Source organism: Phascolarctos cinereus, unplaced genomic scaffold (assembly GCF_003287225.1).
Source record: "Phascolarctos cinereus isolate Bilbo 61053 unplaced genomic scaffold, phaCin_HiC Scaffold_4;HRSCAF=312, whole genome shotgun sequence".
NCBI lineage: Eukaryota > Metazoa > Chordata > Mammalia > Diprotodontia > Phascolarctidae > Phascolarctos > Phascolarctos cinereus.
The window spans coordinates 722,960,569-722,978,255 of record NW_027555847.1 but is presented as its reverse complement, the minus strand read 5'-3'; the positions used below and the strand labels follow the sequence as shown (position 1 = coordinate 722,978,255).

Here is a 17,687-nt window from a genome sequence, read left to right as displayed (position 1 = left end):
AGGGAGGGTCGAATTTGCCTGGCTCCTAAGAGAAAAGAAAGCAAGAGATGTGGTGTGAGTGTGCTTGCTAGAGCTGACCTTACAGTGATGGAGCCCAGCCTGAGATCTCATGTGTGCCAATGTGTCTCCCCCATTAGACTGTAGGCGCCTTAAGGACACAGTAAGTGCTTAATAAATGCTTGTTGATTTATTAAAAAAAAAAAACCCACCCAGTGCAGTGTGAACCAGGAGATCTTGGAAGGGCCTTCCAACTTTTAGGTTTTGAGACTTGGTGATGCTGTGAAATTGGGACAGTCTGTGCCTTTCTCCCTCCCTCCCTCCCTCCCTCCCTCCTTCCTTCCTTCCTTCCCTCCTTCTTTCTTTCCTTCCTTCCTTCCCTCCCTCCTTCCTTCCTTCCTTCCCTCCCTCCTTCCTCCTCCTCCTTCCTTCCTTCCTTCCTTCCTTTCCTCCTTCCTCTTCCTTCCTTCCTTCCTTCCTCCTTCCTTCCTTCCTTCCTTCCTTCTTCCTTCCTTCCTTCCTTCCCTCCTTCCTTCCTCCTTCCTTCTCCTTCCTTCCTTCCTTCCTTCCTTCCTTCCTTCCTTCCTTCCTTCCTTCCTTCCTTCCTTCCTTCCCTCCTTCCTTCCTTCCTTCCTTCTCCCTCCTTCTTCCTTCCTTCCTTCTCCCTCCCTTCTTCCTCCTTCCTTCCTTCCTCCTTCCTCCCTCCTCCCTCCTCCCTCCTTCCTTCCTCCTTCCTCCCTCCTCCCTCCCTCTCCTCCTCCCTCCTTCCTTCCTTCCCTCCTTCCTTCCTTCTCCTTCCTTCCTTCCCTCCTTCCTTCCTTCCTTCTTCCTCCTTCCTCCCTCCTCCTCTTCTCCTTCCTTCCTTCCCTCCTCCTCCCTCCTTCCTTCCTTCCCCTCCCTCCTTCCTTCTTCCTTCCCTCCTTCTTTCCTTCCTTCCCTCCTCCTCCTTCTTCCTTCCTTCCTTCCTTCCTTCCTTCCTCCTTCCTTCCTTCCTTCCTTCCTTCCTTCCTTCCTTCCTTCCTTCCTTCCCTTCCCTTCCTCTTCCTTCCCTCCTCCTCCTTCTTCCTCCCTCCTTCCTCCTCCTCCTCCTTCCTTCCTTCTTTCCTTCCTTCCATCCATCCTTCCTTCCTTTCTTCCTTCCTCCTCCCTCCTTCCTTCTTCCTTCTCCTCCCTCCTCCTTCCTTCTTCCTTCCCTCCTCCCTTCCTCCCTCTCCTTCCTCCTTCCTTCCTTCCTTCCTGCCTGCCTTCCTTACTTCCTCCTTCCTCCCTCCTTCTTCCTTCCTCCTCCCTTCCTCCCTCCTCCTTCCCTCCTTCCTTCCTTCCTTCCTGCCTGCCTTCCTTACTTCCCTCCTTCCCTCCCTCCTTCCTTCCTTCCTTCTTCCTTCCTTCCTTCCTTCTTCCTTCCTTCTTCCTTCCTTCCTTCCTTCCTTCCTTCCTTCCTTCCTTCTCCCTTCCCTCCTCCCTTCCCTCCTTCCCTCCCTCCCTCCCTCCCTCCTCCTCCTCCTTCCTTCCTTCTCCTTCCTTCTTCCTTCCCTCCTTCCTTCCTTCCTTCCTTCCTTCTTCCTTCCTTCCTTCCTTCCCTTCCTTCCTTCCTTCCTTCCTTCCTTCCTTCCTTCCTTCCTTCCTTCCTTCCTTCCTTCCTTCCTTCCTTCCTTCCTTCCTTCCTTCCTTCCTTTTTTCCCTCCCTCACCCCTCCACCTGAGGAGGAGATGAGCTAGGGCCTATGAAAGCCCTGTGAAGGCTGGAGGGGTCGCCCAGGGAGGATGGGAAGTGGTCATAAATGGCCCCTCTCCTGGTGGATACTGGCACGAGGCTGCCCACTCCTAGACACTGACCTTTGGCTACTATGCGGGGACCTGAGGTGTCTGCTGCAAACTAGCACAGGAAAGAGTATGGGGGTGAGGGTGAGGGTTGGGGCCTCCTTCCCCCCACCACTTTCCCTTCAGAGCCCTAATGGCCCGAGCCCATTTGGCCTACACTGGCCCTGACAGTTCAGTGATCAGCCTCTGGGAGCCCCAGGATGCTTTTACCCTGAGTGCTTCCTCTGGCCCTGGGTCTGTTTTATAACTGCCCACAAAACAGCCTGGCATCTGCCCACCCACCCATTTCCCCATGCTTGGGAAATGGTGCATTTGGTTGCTGTGTTAACAGAAAAGAGGAGGCTTGGGGCTGCTCCGCAGCCAGGACCCTGCTTTAATGGAAATGAAGGACCACCGGGATGGGAGCCTCCTACGCTGTGACCGGGCGTGCTTGTGCAGGCTTCCTGGACTGGCTGACTCAGCTTGGAAACCTGTGCTAAAAATGATCCCAATTCATGCGACGCTTTAAACTTTCCAAAACACCTTCTTTGCGACAGGCCTGTGAGGGAGGGAACGTGAGGATGGTGAAGCCCATTGTACACAGGAGAAAACTGAGTCCCAGGGAAGGGAAGGGATATGCCCCAGGTCACACAGCAAGTAAATGGACTTGCACCCAGGCCGGTCAACTCCAAAACTAAGGCTTTTGCCTCTGATAACAATTTATCCAGAGAAAGAGCCCACGTCCCAAAACAATGAAGGGTCCACAATGACTCTATAGGGTTAGCACAAAGGTGAGCGCCGAGTGACGTGCTGGAGAGAGCCCTGGATTTGGATATCAGAGGCCCTGAATTCAAATCCCAGCTCTGCCACTCACTACCTGGGGGAGCTACGTCATCATCCATCCATCCATCCATCTGGGCCTCAGTTTCCTTCTCTCTAAAATGGTGGCTTAGACTAGCTGATCACCAAGGTTCTTTCCTGCTCTAAATCTATGGTCTTGTGGCCTGGGTTTGAATCCCACTGTTTCCATTGGACTTCATTTTTCCTCATCTGTTGATATACTTCTCTCAGCAGAGGCGAGGGCCTATGGGTGCAGAATATGGTATACCCCATGAATCACAGCTGATATGTCCAATGCTTTTGCTCTAACGGATTTTCTCTGTTACAAGGGAAGGCTCCCTAGGTGGCTGGGATCAGGGCTCAGGCATTAAGGAGCATTGGTGAGACACTGAGAAAAGACCCTGAGAAAACTTGGAAAATGAGAATTCAGGGGTTGGGCCGGATGGTCCGGGGGCTCTTGACACGCTCAGTCCAATGAATCCAGCTGATGGTGGCCTTCTGCCTTGCAGGTCACCAAGATGGTGAAGACGGTGACCACGAGGACAGTGCGCCAGGTTCCCCTGGGGCCCGACGGGCTCCCGGTCCTGGATGGCTCGTCCCCCCTGGGCAGCTACACGGACTCCATCGACCGGCGATACCTGAAGAACGGCGAACGCTACCTCCCGCCGCAGGCCTCCTCCACCCTGACGCGTTCCTACAACAGCTACGGGGAGGGCCCCGACGGGCCCTACCGCTCTTTCCACGCCCACGACGCCAGCGGCGGTTATGGGGGCGCCGAGCTGCCCGACGGCTACGGCAGCCTGTCCCGCGGCATCGGCTACCGGCCCCGCTACGCCTACGTCCCCGGGAACAGCTACCGGCCCGAGGACGGCAGCTACACCTTGCCGAGCCGGAGGGAGGCCTACGGGCCGCCTGGTGCCCAGCCCCAGGTGCCCCCCGTGGGCAGCGGCCCGGACCTCACCGTGAGCAGCCGCTCTCAGCCCGAGAGGTTCCAGCCTGAGCCTTACGGGCTCGAGGACGACAACAGGAGCCTGGGGGTGGATGATGAAGGCTACGAACTGGACCCGGACTACTCCACAGTGACCCGGAGGCTGCCTGCGGGGGTCCCCGAGAGGAGCCGGCCACACAAGGGCAGGTAACAGCTGATCCCCCTCCCCCAGCCAGGCCCCCCCTGGCCTGCACAGCTTCTGAAAGCCAGCTGGGCATTAAGCGTTTATGAAACACCTCCTGCGTTCTGGGCACAGTGCTAAGCTCAAGGGATATGAAAAGAGGCAGATGATAATCCCTGTCCTCAAAGGGCTTACAATCGAATGGGAGAGAAGACATGCAAACAAATATGTAGAAAGCGAGCTAGGTACCAGATAAACAGAAAATAAGAGGGAAGGTGCTAGGATTGAGAGGGCCTGGGCATCCTGTGCAAGGTGGGATTTTGGTTGGCGCTTACAGGAAGCCGGGAGGTCAGTGCTCAGAGCGGTCCAGGCTTGGGGGATGGCCAGAGACAAAGACCGGAGCTGGGAGACGGAGGCCGGGGCACTGGATGGAAGAGGACGGGGTGGGGAGCCAGGTGTGAGAAGGCAGGAAAGGGAGGGGGGCAGGTCATGCAGGGATTTGGAGGCCATAGGGAGCCATGGGAGTTTACTGAGTAAGGGTGGCATGATAGGGCAATATTATCATTGTTATAGCCGCATCCTTTTTCAGTGGTGTCTGACCTTCCATGATCCCATCCGGGGTTTTCTTGGCAGAGATACCGGAGTGGTTTGCCATTTCCTTCTCCAGCTCATTTTACAGAGGAGGAAACTGAGGCAAACAGGGTCAAGTGATTTACCCAGGGTCACCCGGCTAGTAAATGTCTGAGAGCAGATGAGCTCAGAAGACGAGTCTTCTTGACTCCAGGCCCAGTGCTGTGTGCGCTATGGCGCCCCCTAGCTGCCCATCTCCATCGGCTGATAACAGTAATAGTAGTAGTTATTATATATAATTATATTATTATTATTATTATTATTATTATTATATCATATATTATATTATATATATAATATTATATAGCTTCCACTATGTGCCACGCACTGTGCTAAGTACTTACAGTTATTATCTCATGGTGCTGTTTTTGTCTCCATTTTACAGATCAGGAAACTGAGGCAAACAGAGAGGTTAAATGACTAACCCAGGGTCACACAGTTAGTTGGTATCTACAGTCAGATTTGAACTCAAGGCTTCCTAATTCCAAGTCTGGCATTCCCAAGTCCATTGTGCCCTCTTTCTCCTTGAATTGCCCCTTCTAGCCTCTGGTGGCAGGGGAGACACAGGATGGCCATCCGAGTAGGATGAACTTGGGAGCCATGGTGCTAGAGTCAAAGGACCTGTGTTCAAATCCTGCCTGTCACTATTAGCTGTGTGGGAAAGTCACTTACCAGCTCTGGGCCTCAGTTTCCTCTTCTGTAAAATGGGGGGAGGCCTCATCATTAGGTCCCTTCTCAGCTCTGCCATCACTTATTAATCGGACAAACCACAGAATCACAGGATGTCAGAGCAAGAGCAGCGTCCAGTGCTCTATTGGGAATCGGGAGACCTTATTGTCTCCTGGCTCTTCCCCTTCCTGGCTGTGGGTCCCCAGGGAACCTGCCTAACCCCAGGCTCAGTTATCCCACCTGTGAAATGGGGATGCTCCCCAGGGATGCCGTGAGGCTCCAAGGGAATGAGGTCTGCAGACCTCAGGGTGCTCCAGGAGTGTGTGCTGTAGTCCGTCATTAGTGAGACATATGGAGGCGCTGGAGGGAGAGGAAAGGAACGTTTGTCAAATGAAAAAGAAAAGAAAAGAAAGATTTCAGAAATGGAGAGGAGGAGACCGTGGCCCAGACAAGGGTCTCGGCAGAGTGTCGCAGCTGGGGCTCCCGCCTTCCAGCCGCCTCCCCTCTGGGCCTCAACGTCCTCCTCTCTCGAATGGGAATAACATCTCTGGATTCCTCTGGATTAAGGACTGGAAGGGGCTTCAGTCACCCAGCGCAGCCCTCCCATTTTACAGAAGAGTAAAGTGAGGCCCAGAGGGGCTGAGTGATGTGGCCAGGGTCACAGCCCTGGTAAGTAAGGCCTTCCTGACTCCAGGCCCCGCTCTCTGTCCTGTATGGAGAAACCACTGAGCCCAACCCCCTTCATTTCTCCGTTGATAAACTGAGGCACAGAGGGGTTAAGGATGAGGAGAGAGTATAGTAGGCCTAAGTCATGTTAAGATGGATGGAAGGAACTGGGAATAGTGAGCTGGAAGAAAGGAGGACTGGGGGCGGGGAGGGGCTCTGGCTGCTGGTACTCAAAGGGCCGTCATTAGGCAGCAGGATTGGCCTGAGGGTGAGGGTCCTGGGCGCCGAGAGGTCAGTGACTGGCCCAGGGTCACATAGCAAGCGTGTTCAGGAGTCAGAGCCAGAGCCTAGGAGCTCTATAGGCCGGCCCTCTGTCTGCTGGGCCCCACTGTCTCTCTCTATTATTTATTATGATAATTAATAATAATAGCAGAGGAATGATTACAACAGTAACTAGTTGTATTTCTATGACGCCTTAAGGTTTAACCCGAGCACTTTGGGCCCCACAGCAACCCTGGACGATCCTCCAGATCTTATTCTGCCCATTTTATAGCTTAGGAAACTGAGGCACAGAGAGGTGGCTTGATTTACCCAGTCTCACAGAGCTGCTAAGTATATGAGGTAGGATTCAAACTTGGGCCTTACCTTCCAAGTCCACCCCTAGTGCCCTAAAGCACCTGACATTTACATGGGGCTTTGAGGTTTTCCTAGCACTTTACAGACGTCTCATTTGGGCCACATGCTAATCTGGGCATAGAGGTCAAATTGGAATTATTATACCCATTTTATTGTTGGAGAAACTGAGGCCTGGAGATGTCCTGCCCAGAGTCACACAGCTGGTGTGTGTGTCAGAGGTTGGATTCAAGTCTAGGTCCCATGAATGTCCCCACCTATGCAAACAGGAAGGCTTCGTGTTTCTGGAAGGTCTCTGGAGCCCGTGGCTGCCAGGCCCCCTCCCCTGCTGAGAGTTCTCGGGTCCTCAGCTGGGAAGCAGGCTTGGGTTTGTCAGTTTACACCTGTGCCTAGGTGGATTGTCAACTTACGCCTGTGCCTTCCACCTTGGCAACTGCCAGGGAGGCCAGGCCCTGGCCTGGAACCTCAGCGGGGCATCCTCTGGCTGGTCAGCCAGGATGGGCTGATATGTCAGGCAGGCTTCGAGACAGAGGCGGCCGGTCTCAGCCTCCTCAAGACCGAGGCCTGGGGGAAGGCCCAGTGTCTCTAGGACCTTGGAGACTGTCTGTGGGGCTAAGAGAAGGTCGGGCTTCTCCTTCCAGAAGGGAAGGGACCCACATGCCCTTGTCCTCATCCCTGTGCCCACCCTGGTCCCCTGTCTCCTGGACTGGCAGCAGCCTCCTGCCTGGCCTTCGTTTCCCCAGGCTCTTGCTTCTCCCATCTCTCCTCCACGCAGCTCTCCCCAGAACCCCGTTTAGGCATACCAAGATGCAGCCCTCATTGTGGCTGGCATTTCTGGGTTGCTTTGTGGGTTTATAAAGCATTTGTGTCAGAATCTTAGGGAGTTGGCAGGGACCTCAGAAGCCATCTCGACCTAAGTCCCTTCTGCCACAGGCCTGGCAAGTGGGCATCCAGCCTCTGCCTGAAGACCTCCCATGGCGGGGGAGGAGCCCCATCTGCAGTGGCAGCCCACCCCATGTGGGGACTGTTCTTAATGATGAGAATGTCATCCAAGCTTTGTCACAGCTTCCTCTCGTGGCTCCTGGGTGGGTCTTCTGGGGCCAAACAGAACAGGTCGAATCTCTCCTCCATATGACAGCTCTTCAGACATTTGAGTACAACAAAAATGTGCACGTGCACATGCGCGTGCCCATACCTGCACACACACACACACACACACACACACACACACACACACATACACACACACACACACATGGCTTCTCTTGTCCAGGTTAAACAGCCCCAATTCCTTCAACCAATCAGCCTATGGGACCATAGGATTCAGAGCTGGAAGGGACCTTAGACATTATCGAGTCCAACCCCCTCATCTTACAGAGGGGGAAACTGAGGCTGGGAGACATTAAGTGTCTCCCCATGGGTCACACAGCTAGTGTCAGAGGTGGGGTTGGAACCCAGTCATCCTGACTCCAAATTCAGTGTCTTGTCCACTTTCTTCTGCTGACCAGAGTGGGCCCTACCCTGTGCTTGTTGTCCTTAGATAGGCTCTCTGAAGCCCCTCTCTAAGCCGAAACAACCTCCTGTTCATTGTGTGTCTTTTCTGCACGTACCCATCTATGCACATACTGTTGTTTCATCATTTCAGTCAGAATTGAGTCTTCATGACCCCAGAGATACTGGAGGGGTTTGCCATTTCCTTCTCCAGCTCATTTTACAGGTGAGGTAACTGAGGCAAACATGGTGAAGTGACTTGCCCAGGGTCACACAGCTAGTACGTGTCTGGAGTGAGATTTGAACTGAGGAAGCTGAGTCTTCCTGACTCCAGGCCCAGCTCTCTGTGCACTATGGCACCACCTAGCGCCCAACGTACATGTTGCCCCCCCCCATTAGAATATAGGCTTCTTGAGGGCAAGGATTATTTCACAGGAGGGGGAAGGAAGGGGTGTTTGTGTTCCTGTTACAAGAAGAAAGGAAATGACCCTATCATGTTCACTTTAGTGTATCAAGCATTTATTAAGTGCCTGCTGTGTGCTATTCACCGGGAATACTGAGACAGAAAGGAACCAGACTTTCCCCTCGAGAAGCTTACCTTCTATCTGTAAACAAATACATACCAAGTACATACGAGTTGACTTTTGTTTGGGGGTGAGAGGAAGGCCCGACGTGACCAGTCAGGGTCTTACAGGGTGCCTGACCAGTAGTAGAGCTGGAGTGTGAACCCGCAGGTGGGGCTCTTTCTACCAAACCACGCCTGTCTCCAAACCCCTCAGCAGCTTTCTGGTCCCACCGTTCTAGGCTTTTCATGATCTGGCTGTAGCCTGTCTCTAGCCTTATCTCTCAGCTGCATCCTAACACAGACTCCCAACTCCAGCCGGGTTGGTTGAATGTTACCATATGTTACCATACTTTCCCACCTCTGTGCAGGTGCTCACACTGTCCCCTACTCCAGGGATTCCTTCTCCATCTCTACTGGTTCAAAATCCAACTGCAAGGCCTAATTGAAATGCTGCCTCTCCTTTCATAAAGCTTCCCTTGATCCGTTCCCCTTGCCATCCCTTTGCCTTGCACACTGACTCAACAGAAGCCAGCTCTCAGATCCTCTGAATGCCCATAACCCTGTGCTGGGAATTCAGTTGCACGCTTACCACCTGGTGGGTGCCTGGTGGGAGGTGCTCAAAGAGAGTTTGTTGAATGAACAGTGCGAAGAAATGATCCAGAGCCCAAACAGACCAGTGGGGCCCAAGGGTCCTCAGTTTCTCTCGCTATCACCCTGAATTGTTCCACTATCTGGGGCAGGCTGCCCACGGCTGAGGGTCAGGAAATGAAGGTTCAGATTCAAGCTGTGCTATGTGACCTTGGGTGAATCCCTGCCCTCTCTGGGCTTCATTTCTTCTTCTTCCTTTTTTTTTTTTTTAAAGCATTATCATTTCCTCTTATTTGTACAGACGTATTCCCCACATTGACCCTTCTAGATGAATCCATCTGGACCTCGGTTTCCTAAGAGTATTTGACCAGAGCAGGGGCCCTTCCCCTCTTGGGTGCCCTGGACGCCTTTGGCGGTCTGATGGAGATGTCCTAGGCTGATCCTTTGTCATAATCATTTGAAATGCATAAAATAAAATACTGAGAATGGTGAAGGAAACCTGTTCTGATGAAACACAGATATTAGAATATTTTTAAAATGAGTTTATGGACTCCAGGGAAAGAACCTAGGGAAGGGGAGAGGTATTTATCAAGTGCTCCCGTGTGCCAAGGACTGTGCTAAGCACCATTTACAGATATTCTCCCATCGGATCCTCCTAACAACCCTGAGAAGTCGGCATCCCATTTTACAGTTGAGGAAACTGAGGTTGAGACCAGGCTCACCCAACTAGGAAGGGACCGTGGCTGGATTTGAATTCAGGTCCCAGGCTCTATCCCCCATGTCACCTAACATGACGGGCTCAGTCTTACAGCCTGGTGTCCAGGGAGTGCGGTCGACAGACTGGTGCTGGGGAGTCCAGGGAGGAAGTGATGAATTCGACATGGCAGGGGCTCCTCCAGTGAGGGTGGCTCCCCCCGGGGCTTTCCGGCCGTGGATGCCGGCCTGTTCTGCCTGCTCACTTCTGCCTTCACTTTTCATATTCCCTTTGAGAGGGGCCTCTGGGTGCAACCATCCTGCTCCATTGAGGGAAGCCCCTAGTGCTCTGAGATCTCTGGGCCTCGGCCAAGGACCCCGGGACAGTCACCACCCCACTCCCACCTCGGGGCCCAGTCCTTCTCCTCCCCACCCTGCCGTGACCACAGCTCTCTGCCACACCCTAGGCCAGCTCTCCCATATCCCTACAGGGATGCTTCTGTCCAGAAGGATCATGGCTGTAGCTCCCTCGGGGGCATCTGCTCTTCTTTCATGCCCATCCCTGCCTCAGCATTCCAGGCCAGGAGAGGGGATGCAGAGAACAGCCCATCACCCCCAATCTTTAAACTTCTGCAGCAGGGTGGGGAGCAGGAGAGGTATAATAATAATATTGAGATAGCACTTTAAATGTGTAATCTTTACAATTATATATCCTCTGTACCTCACAACCACCCTGGTAGGTAGGTACTGTAACCATTTTATAGATGAGGAAACTGAGGTAGGCATAATCTAAGTGACTTGTCCAGGGTCACACAGTTAGTTGGATTTCGAGTCCAGAATGGAACTCGGGTCTTCCTGACTCCAGGCACTCTATCCTCTGCCCACCTAGCTACCTATGAAAGTGTCCCACCACCTGTAATGTCCCTTCACCACCCTACCCATCCTGAAGCTACTTAGGTGACATAGTACACAGAGTGCTGGGCAAACATAAGTTCAAACCAGGCCTCACATGTGTGCTATCTGTGTGTCCCTGGGCACGTCACCTAAATGTTGTCTGCCTCGGTTTCCCCATCTGTAAAAGGAGGATAATAACAGCATCTTCTCCATATCATGAGAATCAAACCAATTAATTTATGCAAAGCTCTTTGCAGACCTTAACGCATGACATAAACATGAGCTATTATCATCAGAGCCCTCCTTAGATTCCCCCCCCCGGCTCTGCCTCTCATTTTAACAATTGAGGAAACTGAGGCTGAGAGACAGTAGGAGCCTTCTCCAAGGTGACACGCCTAGGCAGTCACAGAGCTGGGGTTTGGTGCCAGGTCTCCTGACCACCCCTCCCCCCAATCCAAGTCATTGATGAGCATTCATTACATGCTTACCACGTTCCAGACACTGTGCTAAGTACTGGAGATACAATGAAAGACAGAAAAGTCTCTGCCCTCAAGAGGCTCACAATTTAATGGGAAGAGACAGCGCACAGAAGGGAGCTCAAAGGGGAAATGGTAGAAAAATTCCAGAGTCAGGAAGGGAGCCTGGAGAGGAAAGAGGCTCTGATGGGCCTGGGCACTTTCCTTAAACTGGAGGTTCTGGGAAGGGCCACAGGGCTCAGAGGACATCTGGCTGAGGAATCCTGTAATCTCTCCTGGGTTCTGTGATACGATTGCATTCTCTTAGGAGATAGAAGGTCCCAGGGAAGTGGTAGGGTGGATCTCCCTGCAGAACAAGCTGCTTCTCTCTGCTCCGCCTCCTCTCCTAGGCCTGGGTCTCAGGGCGTATGGAAGAGGCTGCTCATCTGCCCTTGTGCTTTCCTTTCCTCCTCAGAGCCTACGATGAACCATCAGAGGGTGAGATGATTGATGAGCGGATCCCCTACATCCATGGGGGCTATGCCGCCCCGCTAGCCCAACCCGAGAGGGGCAGCATGGCCAGCATCGACCGCCTGGGCAAGAGGTCACCCTCCATTGACAGCATCCGCAAGGACCCTCGGTGGCGGGACCCAGACCTGCCGGAGGTGATTGCCATGCTGAGCCACCCCATCGACCCCGTCAAGTCCAACGCGGCTGCCTACCTGCAGCATCTGTGCTACGAGAATGACAAGATCAAGAAGGATGTGCGCCACCTGAAGGGCATCGCCATCCTGGTGGGGCTGCTGGACCACCCCAAGGCGGAGGTGCACCGGCGGGCCTGCGGGGCCCTGCGCAACATCTCCTACGGCCGTGACCACGAGAACAAGGTGGCCATCAAGGGCTGCGACGGCATCCCCGCCCTCATCCGGCTCCTGCGCAAGACCAGTGACATGGAGGTGCGGGAGCTCATCACTGGTGAGTGCCCTCCATGCCCAGCCCCAGCCCCAAGCTTAGCCCTTCTCTCGCCCTGTTCCACCCTGTGCCCGTTCCCCATCCGCTCTAGCCTCCTTCCCACCCCTTTCTCTCTCTTTATCTCCCTCACTCTTCCTTATCTCATCCTCTCCTACTCCATCTTCATTCCTGACCACATGTAGGGAGTGGTGACGTGGCCAGGTATGAGGATGGTGAGTGGGACTAGAGGAGGGTAACGCTGATACGCTATCCATTAGCAACAAAATTTTGATTCCATTTTGGTCCCAGCTGGAAATTGGTGTGGAAGGGTTGGCCAGGGCATGAGTGAAATGGGACCCTCCAACAATTAGTATCTATAATATTGAAAGTATATAGAGTAAGCTCCCCATCCTGGAGGTATCTGAGCAGAGGAGGCCCACGCGCCCTGGATGTTGTAGAGAGATGGCCATTTTTCCTTTGTGTCCCAGTCCCGTTCACCAGTAGCCCTCAAACCAAGGATGTTGGATTGGATTCTTACAGCGGGTGGAATCAGATGTGCCCAGGGAATTCAGTGATGGGACTAAAGCCCTGTGCCAGCTCCATCAGGCAGGAGCTGGGCCTGCCCCCACCCCATAGGCCACCCAAGCCTCTGAATGTCCAAGGTCATTGTGGGCCAGAGCTGTTAAGGAACTGCAATGTGCTGAGCTCATCCTCAGCTAACCCCTCATGGTTTTCTTGGCCTAGTAGCTGCTCATGATTCCAAAATTATTCCAGGTTCACAGAATTCCTCGTCCTGTTCAGAGGGAGGGAAGGAAGTAGCATGTGAATTATTTTCCCCATTTTCCAGGCGATAACACTGAGGCTCAAGAAGTTGAATGGCCTTGTGTATGGGCACCCACCTAGGTAATGTCAGCTGGCATTCAGGTTCGGGCCTCTGGTCTCTTTGCAGCCTGCTTTCCATTAGACTGCCAGGGAATTGTTAGAACAATGATGATAATAATAGACATTTCTCTAAAAACCCCCCACCAATTCCTAGTTTTATCTATTAATTCATTTTTTTTTACTTTCGATTTTATTAATCTCTCCCTTGATTTTCAGGATTTCTATTGTGGTGTTTAGTTGGAAGTTTTAAAACTGTCATTTTTAACGGACATTTATTTCGTTATATTCGAATTCACAACATGCTTTATACCCAGGATCTGATTGGAGACCCACAACACCTCATGAGGCAGATGCCATTCTTATCCTTCCTCATGTTATAGATGAGGAAACTGAGACTGCAGCAAGTCAGGTGACTTGCCCAGGGTCACCAGTGAGTCTCTCAGAGGCAGGATTTGAACCCAAGACTTTCTGACTTCAGATCCCTATGATACATGGACAAAAGTGAAACAGTTCCCTCCCTAAAGGAACTTCTGTTCTTTCGCGGGAGACAGCGATGGCCAAGTGGAATGGAGGGACAAGGCACTCTGTCTTATGGCAAATGCTGGGCTTGATAAGTTACAAATGCCTGGTTGTCTGCCTCAGTCTCAGAAAACTGTGGGATCTGGAGTGAGTATTGATATGGCCCCGTTTTACAGATTGGGTCACTGAGGCCCAGAGAGGGAAAGAGACTTGGCCAAATCCCTTCACACAGTTAAACTAGTATGTGCCCAAGCCAGGATTCACAGCCAGGTCCTCTGACGCAGTTCCCTTGCCCATTGGTGCCACCCATCTACACATGCCTTTGGGCAGTTGCCCGGGTGCCAAGAAGACCATGCTTCTCAGGGTCATCTGGCCTTTCTTAGAGACCTCCAAGGATGGGGAGCTCACTACCTTCTAGGGCAGGCAGTTCCCCCATGGGACAGTTCTCATCCAGGCTTATGGGTCTCTACAGCCTTGCCTGGTTATTCCCAGTCCTGCCCCAGAGCAGACAGTAGCCTGCCATGGAGTGCTCCAAGATGTTCTCTGAACCGTGACCACCTTCTGTCTTTCAGGCACACTGTGGAACTTGTCTTCCTATGAGCCTCTCAAGATGGTCATCATCAACCATGGCCTGCAGACCCTGACCAATGAGGTGATTGTCCCCCACTCAGGTTGGGAGAGCGAGCCCAATGAGGACTCGAAGCCGCGGGACGCTGAGTGGACCACCGTGTTCAAGAACACGTCAGGATGTCTCAGGTAAAGGCGGCAGAGCAGGCGGCCCTGCCAGGCACTGGACGTGCCAGGGGAAGAGCGCTGGCAACCCCAGAGAGAGACAGAGAGGGAGAGAAAGGAGAGGAGAGGAGAGGAGAGGAGAAGAGAGAGAGAGGGGGAGGGGGGGGGGGAGGGAGACAGAGAGAGAGAGATGGAGAAAGAGAGAGAGAGAAGAGGAAAGGAGAGGAGGAAGAGGGAGAGACACAGAGAGAGACAGAGACAGAGAAAAAGGGAGAAGAGAGAAGAGGAAGGGGGAGAGAGAGAGAGGAGAGGAGAAAGAGAGGGGAGAGAGGGGGGAGGGAGACAGAGAGAGAGAGAGACAGAGAGAGAGAGAAAGAGAAGAGGAAAGGAGAGGAGGAAGAGGGAGAGACACAGAGAGAGACAGAAAAAGGGAGAAGAGAGAAGAGGAAGGAGGAGAGAGAGAGAAGAGACAGACAGAGAGACAGAGAGAGAGGGAGAGAGAGAGAGAGAGAGAGAGAGAGAGAGAGAGAGAGAGAGAGAGAGAGAGAGAGAGAGAGAGAGAAAGAGAGAAGGAGAGAAGCCCAGAGGCCACCACTCATTCACATGGGGCAGTCTTGTGCCAAGTCCCTTCTCTTGTGGCCGCAGTTTTCCCATCTGCCAAATGGGTTCAGCAATGGCTCTCATTTCTGTAGCTTTTACCAACATTCTCTCACTCAGGCCTTGCAGCCACCTGGGAGGCAGGTGTTGTTACTGTTCAACAAATGAGGAAACTGAGCTCTGTAGGATCGCAGACTTCACGCGAGGAGGGACCTTCGTGGTCATCTACATGTCGGTCTGCACGTTCTTTGCCCCGTTAGAATGTCAGCTCCCTGAGGGCAGGACCCATGTTTCTGCCCTCCTCTGTGTCTTCAGTGCTTAGCCCCATGTCTAGCAGTCAAGTTAGTCCGTGAGCATTCATTAAGTGCCCAGGCAGATAATTAGTGCTTAATAAATGTTTGACTGATTGACATTTAATTCAGTATCATTTTGTAGATGATTATATCATCTGCGTCATATTTTGTAGATTATATAAAATATATATCATAGATACCATCATTTTATAGATGAAGAAACTGAGGCAAAAGGTTATTTAAACAAAAACAAAAAGAATTTATTAAGCATTTATGTGTGCCAAGCACTGTGCTAAGCTTCTATGAGCCTCTCAATATAGTCACTGTTATCCGTGGCCTACAGACGCTGACCAAGAAAATCACCCCAAAATTGGCTTGCACAGGGGAGCAAGAGCTGGGAGATAGTTATACACAAATGCGAAAGCAAAGACAATGTTGCCCTCAAGGAGCTTATATTCTAACGGGGAAATAAAACACCCAGGGGAGTGATGGGCAGGGGACTCTGGAAAGTTAGGTCCTGTGAGTGGGAGCAAATTGACCCTTCCCATCCAGGCTCGATGGCGGACTTGATCTGATCTTGGTTCGGGGTCACACAGTTGGTGAGAGGGTGGAAGGAGGAAAGGTTACCAATGACTACACCCAGTGCTTCTCATCATCTCAGGTCCCTGGGGTCAGTCAACAAGCATTAATTAAACTCCTGCTAGGTCTCAGTCTGAGGGCAGCTGGGGGGTGCAGTGTATAGAGTGCTAGGCCTAGAGTCAGGAAGATTCATCTTCCTGAGTTCAAATCTGGCCTCAGACACTTACCAGCTGTGTGACCCTGGGCAAGTCACGTAATCCCATTTTCCTCAGTTTCCTCATCTGTAAAATGAGCTGGAGAAGGAAATGACGACCACTGTAGTACCTTTGCCAAGAAAACCCCAGAGAGGGTCACGAAGAGTCAGCCATGACTGAAACAGCTGAACAAAACAGCAAACACCGGCCTGGACATCTGTGTGCCGGGCACAAAGAGACAAATGATGGCTGCCCTCAGGAAGCTTACACTCTGTCAGGGGAGAGACCGGGACCTCGTCTGGACAGAGACGAAGCAAACACGAGGCCGCTGGGCCCGGGGACGGTGCTGGGACCGAGGGGAGTTAGGCCCTCTGCAGGGCGGGGCGACAAGGGGGGGCCTTCCCAGCATCCGGGACCTCAGGACAGTGAAAAGGCGGAGAAGGAGTGGAGACTGATCGGCGGGATCTTAGAGCACAAGCAAAGCGTGTGTAATCGCCTTGGAAAAGTGGGTTGAGACCCGGTTGGGAAGGGCTTCAAACGCTCAGCGGACGAGCTTGCACTTCTTCCTAATGGCTTTAGGGAGTCACTGGAGTTGAGGGCAGGACAGTGACCCTGTCCCGCCTGTGAGTTAGGAACATCACTGGCGGCTCCGTGATTTTGCTCAACCTGATGGCCACGCTCAGTATGAAGGGCTAGGCCCAAAGAAAACGGAGGCAGGCCTCTGTCCAGGTTTGGGGGTCAGGGAGGAGCTGGGCAGAGGAAGACTTAATTTCCACAGATGGAAACATTTCCTACCAATCAGAGCTGTTTGGGAGTGGATGGGAGGTAGTGAGCTCCCCAGCCCAGGGAGTCTTCAAGCAGAAGCTGGAAGACAGTTTGTCGGGAATGGTCTAGAGATGACTCTTGTTCAGGTCTGAGTTTGACTTCCAGCTCTGGGATTCTAGGAATTTGCAGTTCTAGGAGTACCTGGAGACCAGGTGGGAGTCCAGGGGAAAAGGACCTCCCTCCAGTCACTTTGCCCTCAGGCGGGCTGCTCCACATTGTGCTTTTTAAGGTGGTGGCTTTGACGCCCCAGTTATGCCCCTCCTCCAGCACAGCAGCTGTGTATGCCGCATTCCGCCACCACAGCCCCCCACAGCCCCCCACTCTCTGCTTCCTCCCCTGGCCTCCAGTACATTGAGTGATCAATCCACTTACAAGCATTCATTAATCTTCTGCCGTGTGTGTGTGCGCCCAGTGCTAAGGACCCAGATACAAAGCGTGCGATCCTCTGGTCCCAAAGAAAAGAGCACGGAGAAGCCATCATGGGCGAGAATCCCACCAGGGGAGAGCCCAAGACAGGCCTTTCCCGGCAGGAGGAGGTGGGGGAGTACATGTTGTGGTGGGGACAGAGAATCGTTTTGTTTGCCTGGAGAGTGGAAGTGCTCTGGGAAAGCTGGAAAGGAAAGCTGCCACCACCCTGCATAGGCCCTCAATGCCAAGCACAAGGAGGCTGAACTTTCCTGGGTAGCCAGTCACTGAAGGTTTGGGGAGCAGAGGGATGCATGAGATGAGTCTTTCTGACTGTCAGTCTCTCAGTGAACATTTATGAAGCGCCTGCTATGTGCCGGGCACTGTGCTAAGCCAGGGGATACGAAGAGGCAAAAGACAGTCCCTGCCCTCAGGAAGCTTACAATCTAACAAGGGAGACAGCACACCAACGAACATACAAAGCAGGCTAGAGACAGGTTAAACAGGAAATAATTCGAAGTGGGAAGGCCGGCTAGGATGTGATGGCAGCCGCCCTCCTCAGAAGGTAATCCCGACCCTTTCCGCAGCTCCCTGGGGCCGAGCACGCTCCTTGGAGAGCAGCTGGGGGCTTTTCTGGGGCCCTGAAGTGCACCTGGTCCCCCCTCAGCTGATTGGTGACTT

At 52.8% G+C, this 17,687-nt stretch overlaps 1 protein-coding gene across 11 annotated transcripts in view; it reads left to right on the top strand.

The window, feature by feature from the left end:
* ARVCF (ARVCF delta catenin family member) overlaps positions 1-17,687 on the top strand; it is a 370,319-nt gene that overhangs the window by 293,331 nt on the left and 59,301 nt on the right. For all 11 annotated transcript variants that reach the window (XM_020996305.2, XM_078154469.1, XM_078154468.1 and 8 more), the window contains 3 exons: positions 3,146-3,771; positions 11,505-12,004; positions 13,954-14,137. In XM_020996305.2, coding sequence (XP_020851964.1) covers positions 3,146-3,771; positions 11,505-12,004; positions 13,954-14,137 — 1,310 coding nt within the window. The remainder of the gene's footprint in view (positions 1-3,145; positions 3,772-11,504; positions 12,005-13,953; positions 14,138-17,687) is intronic.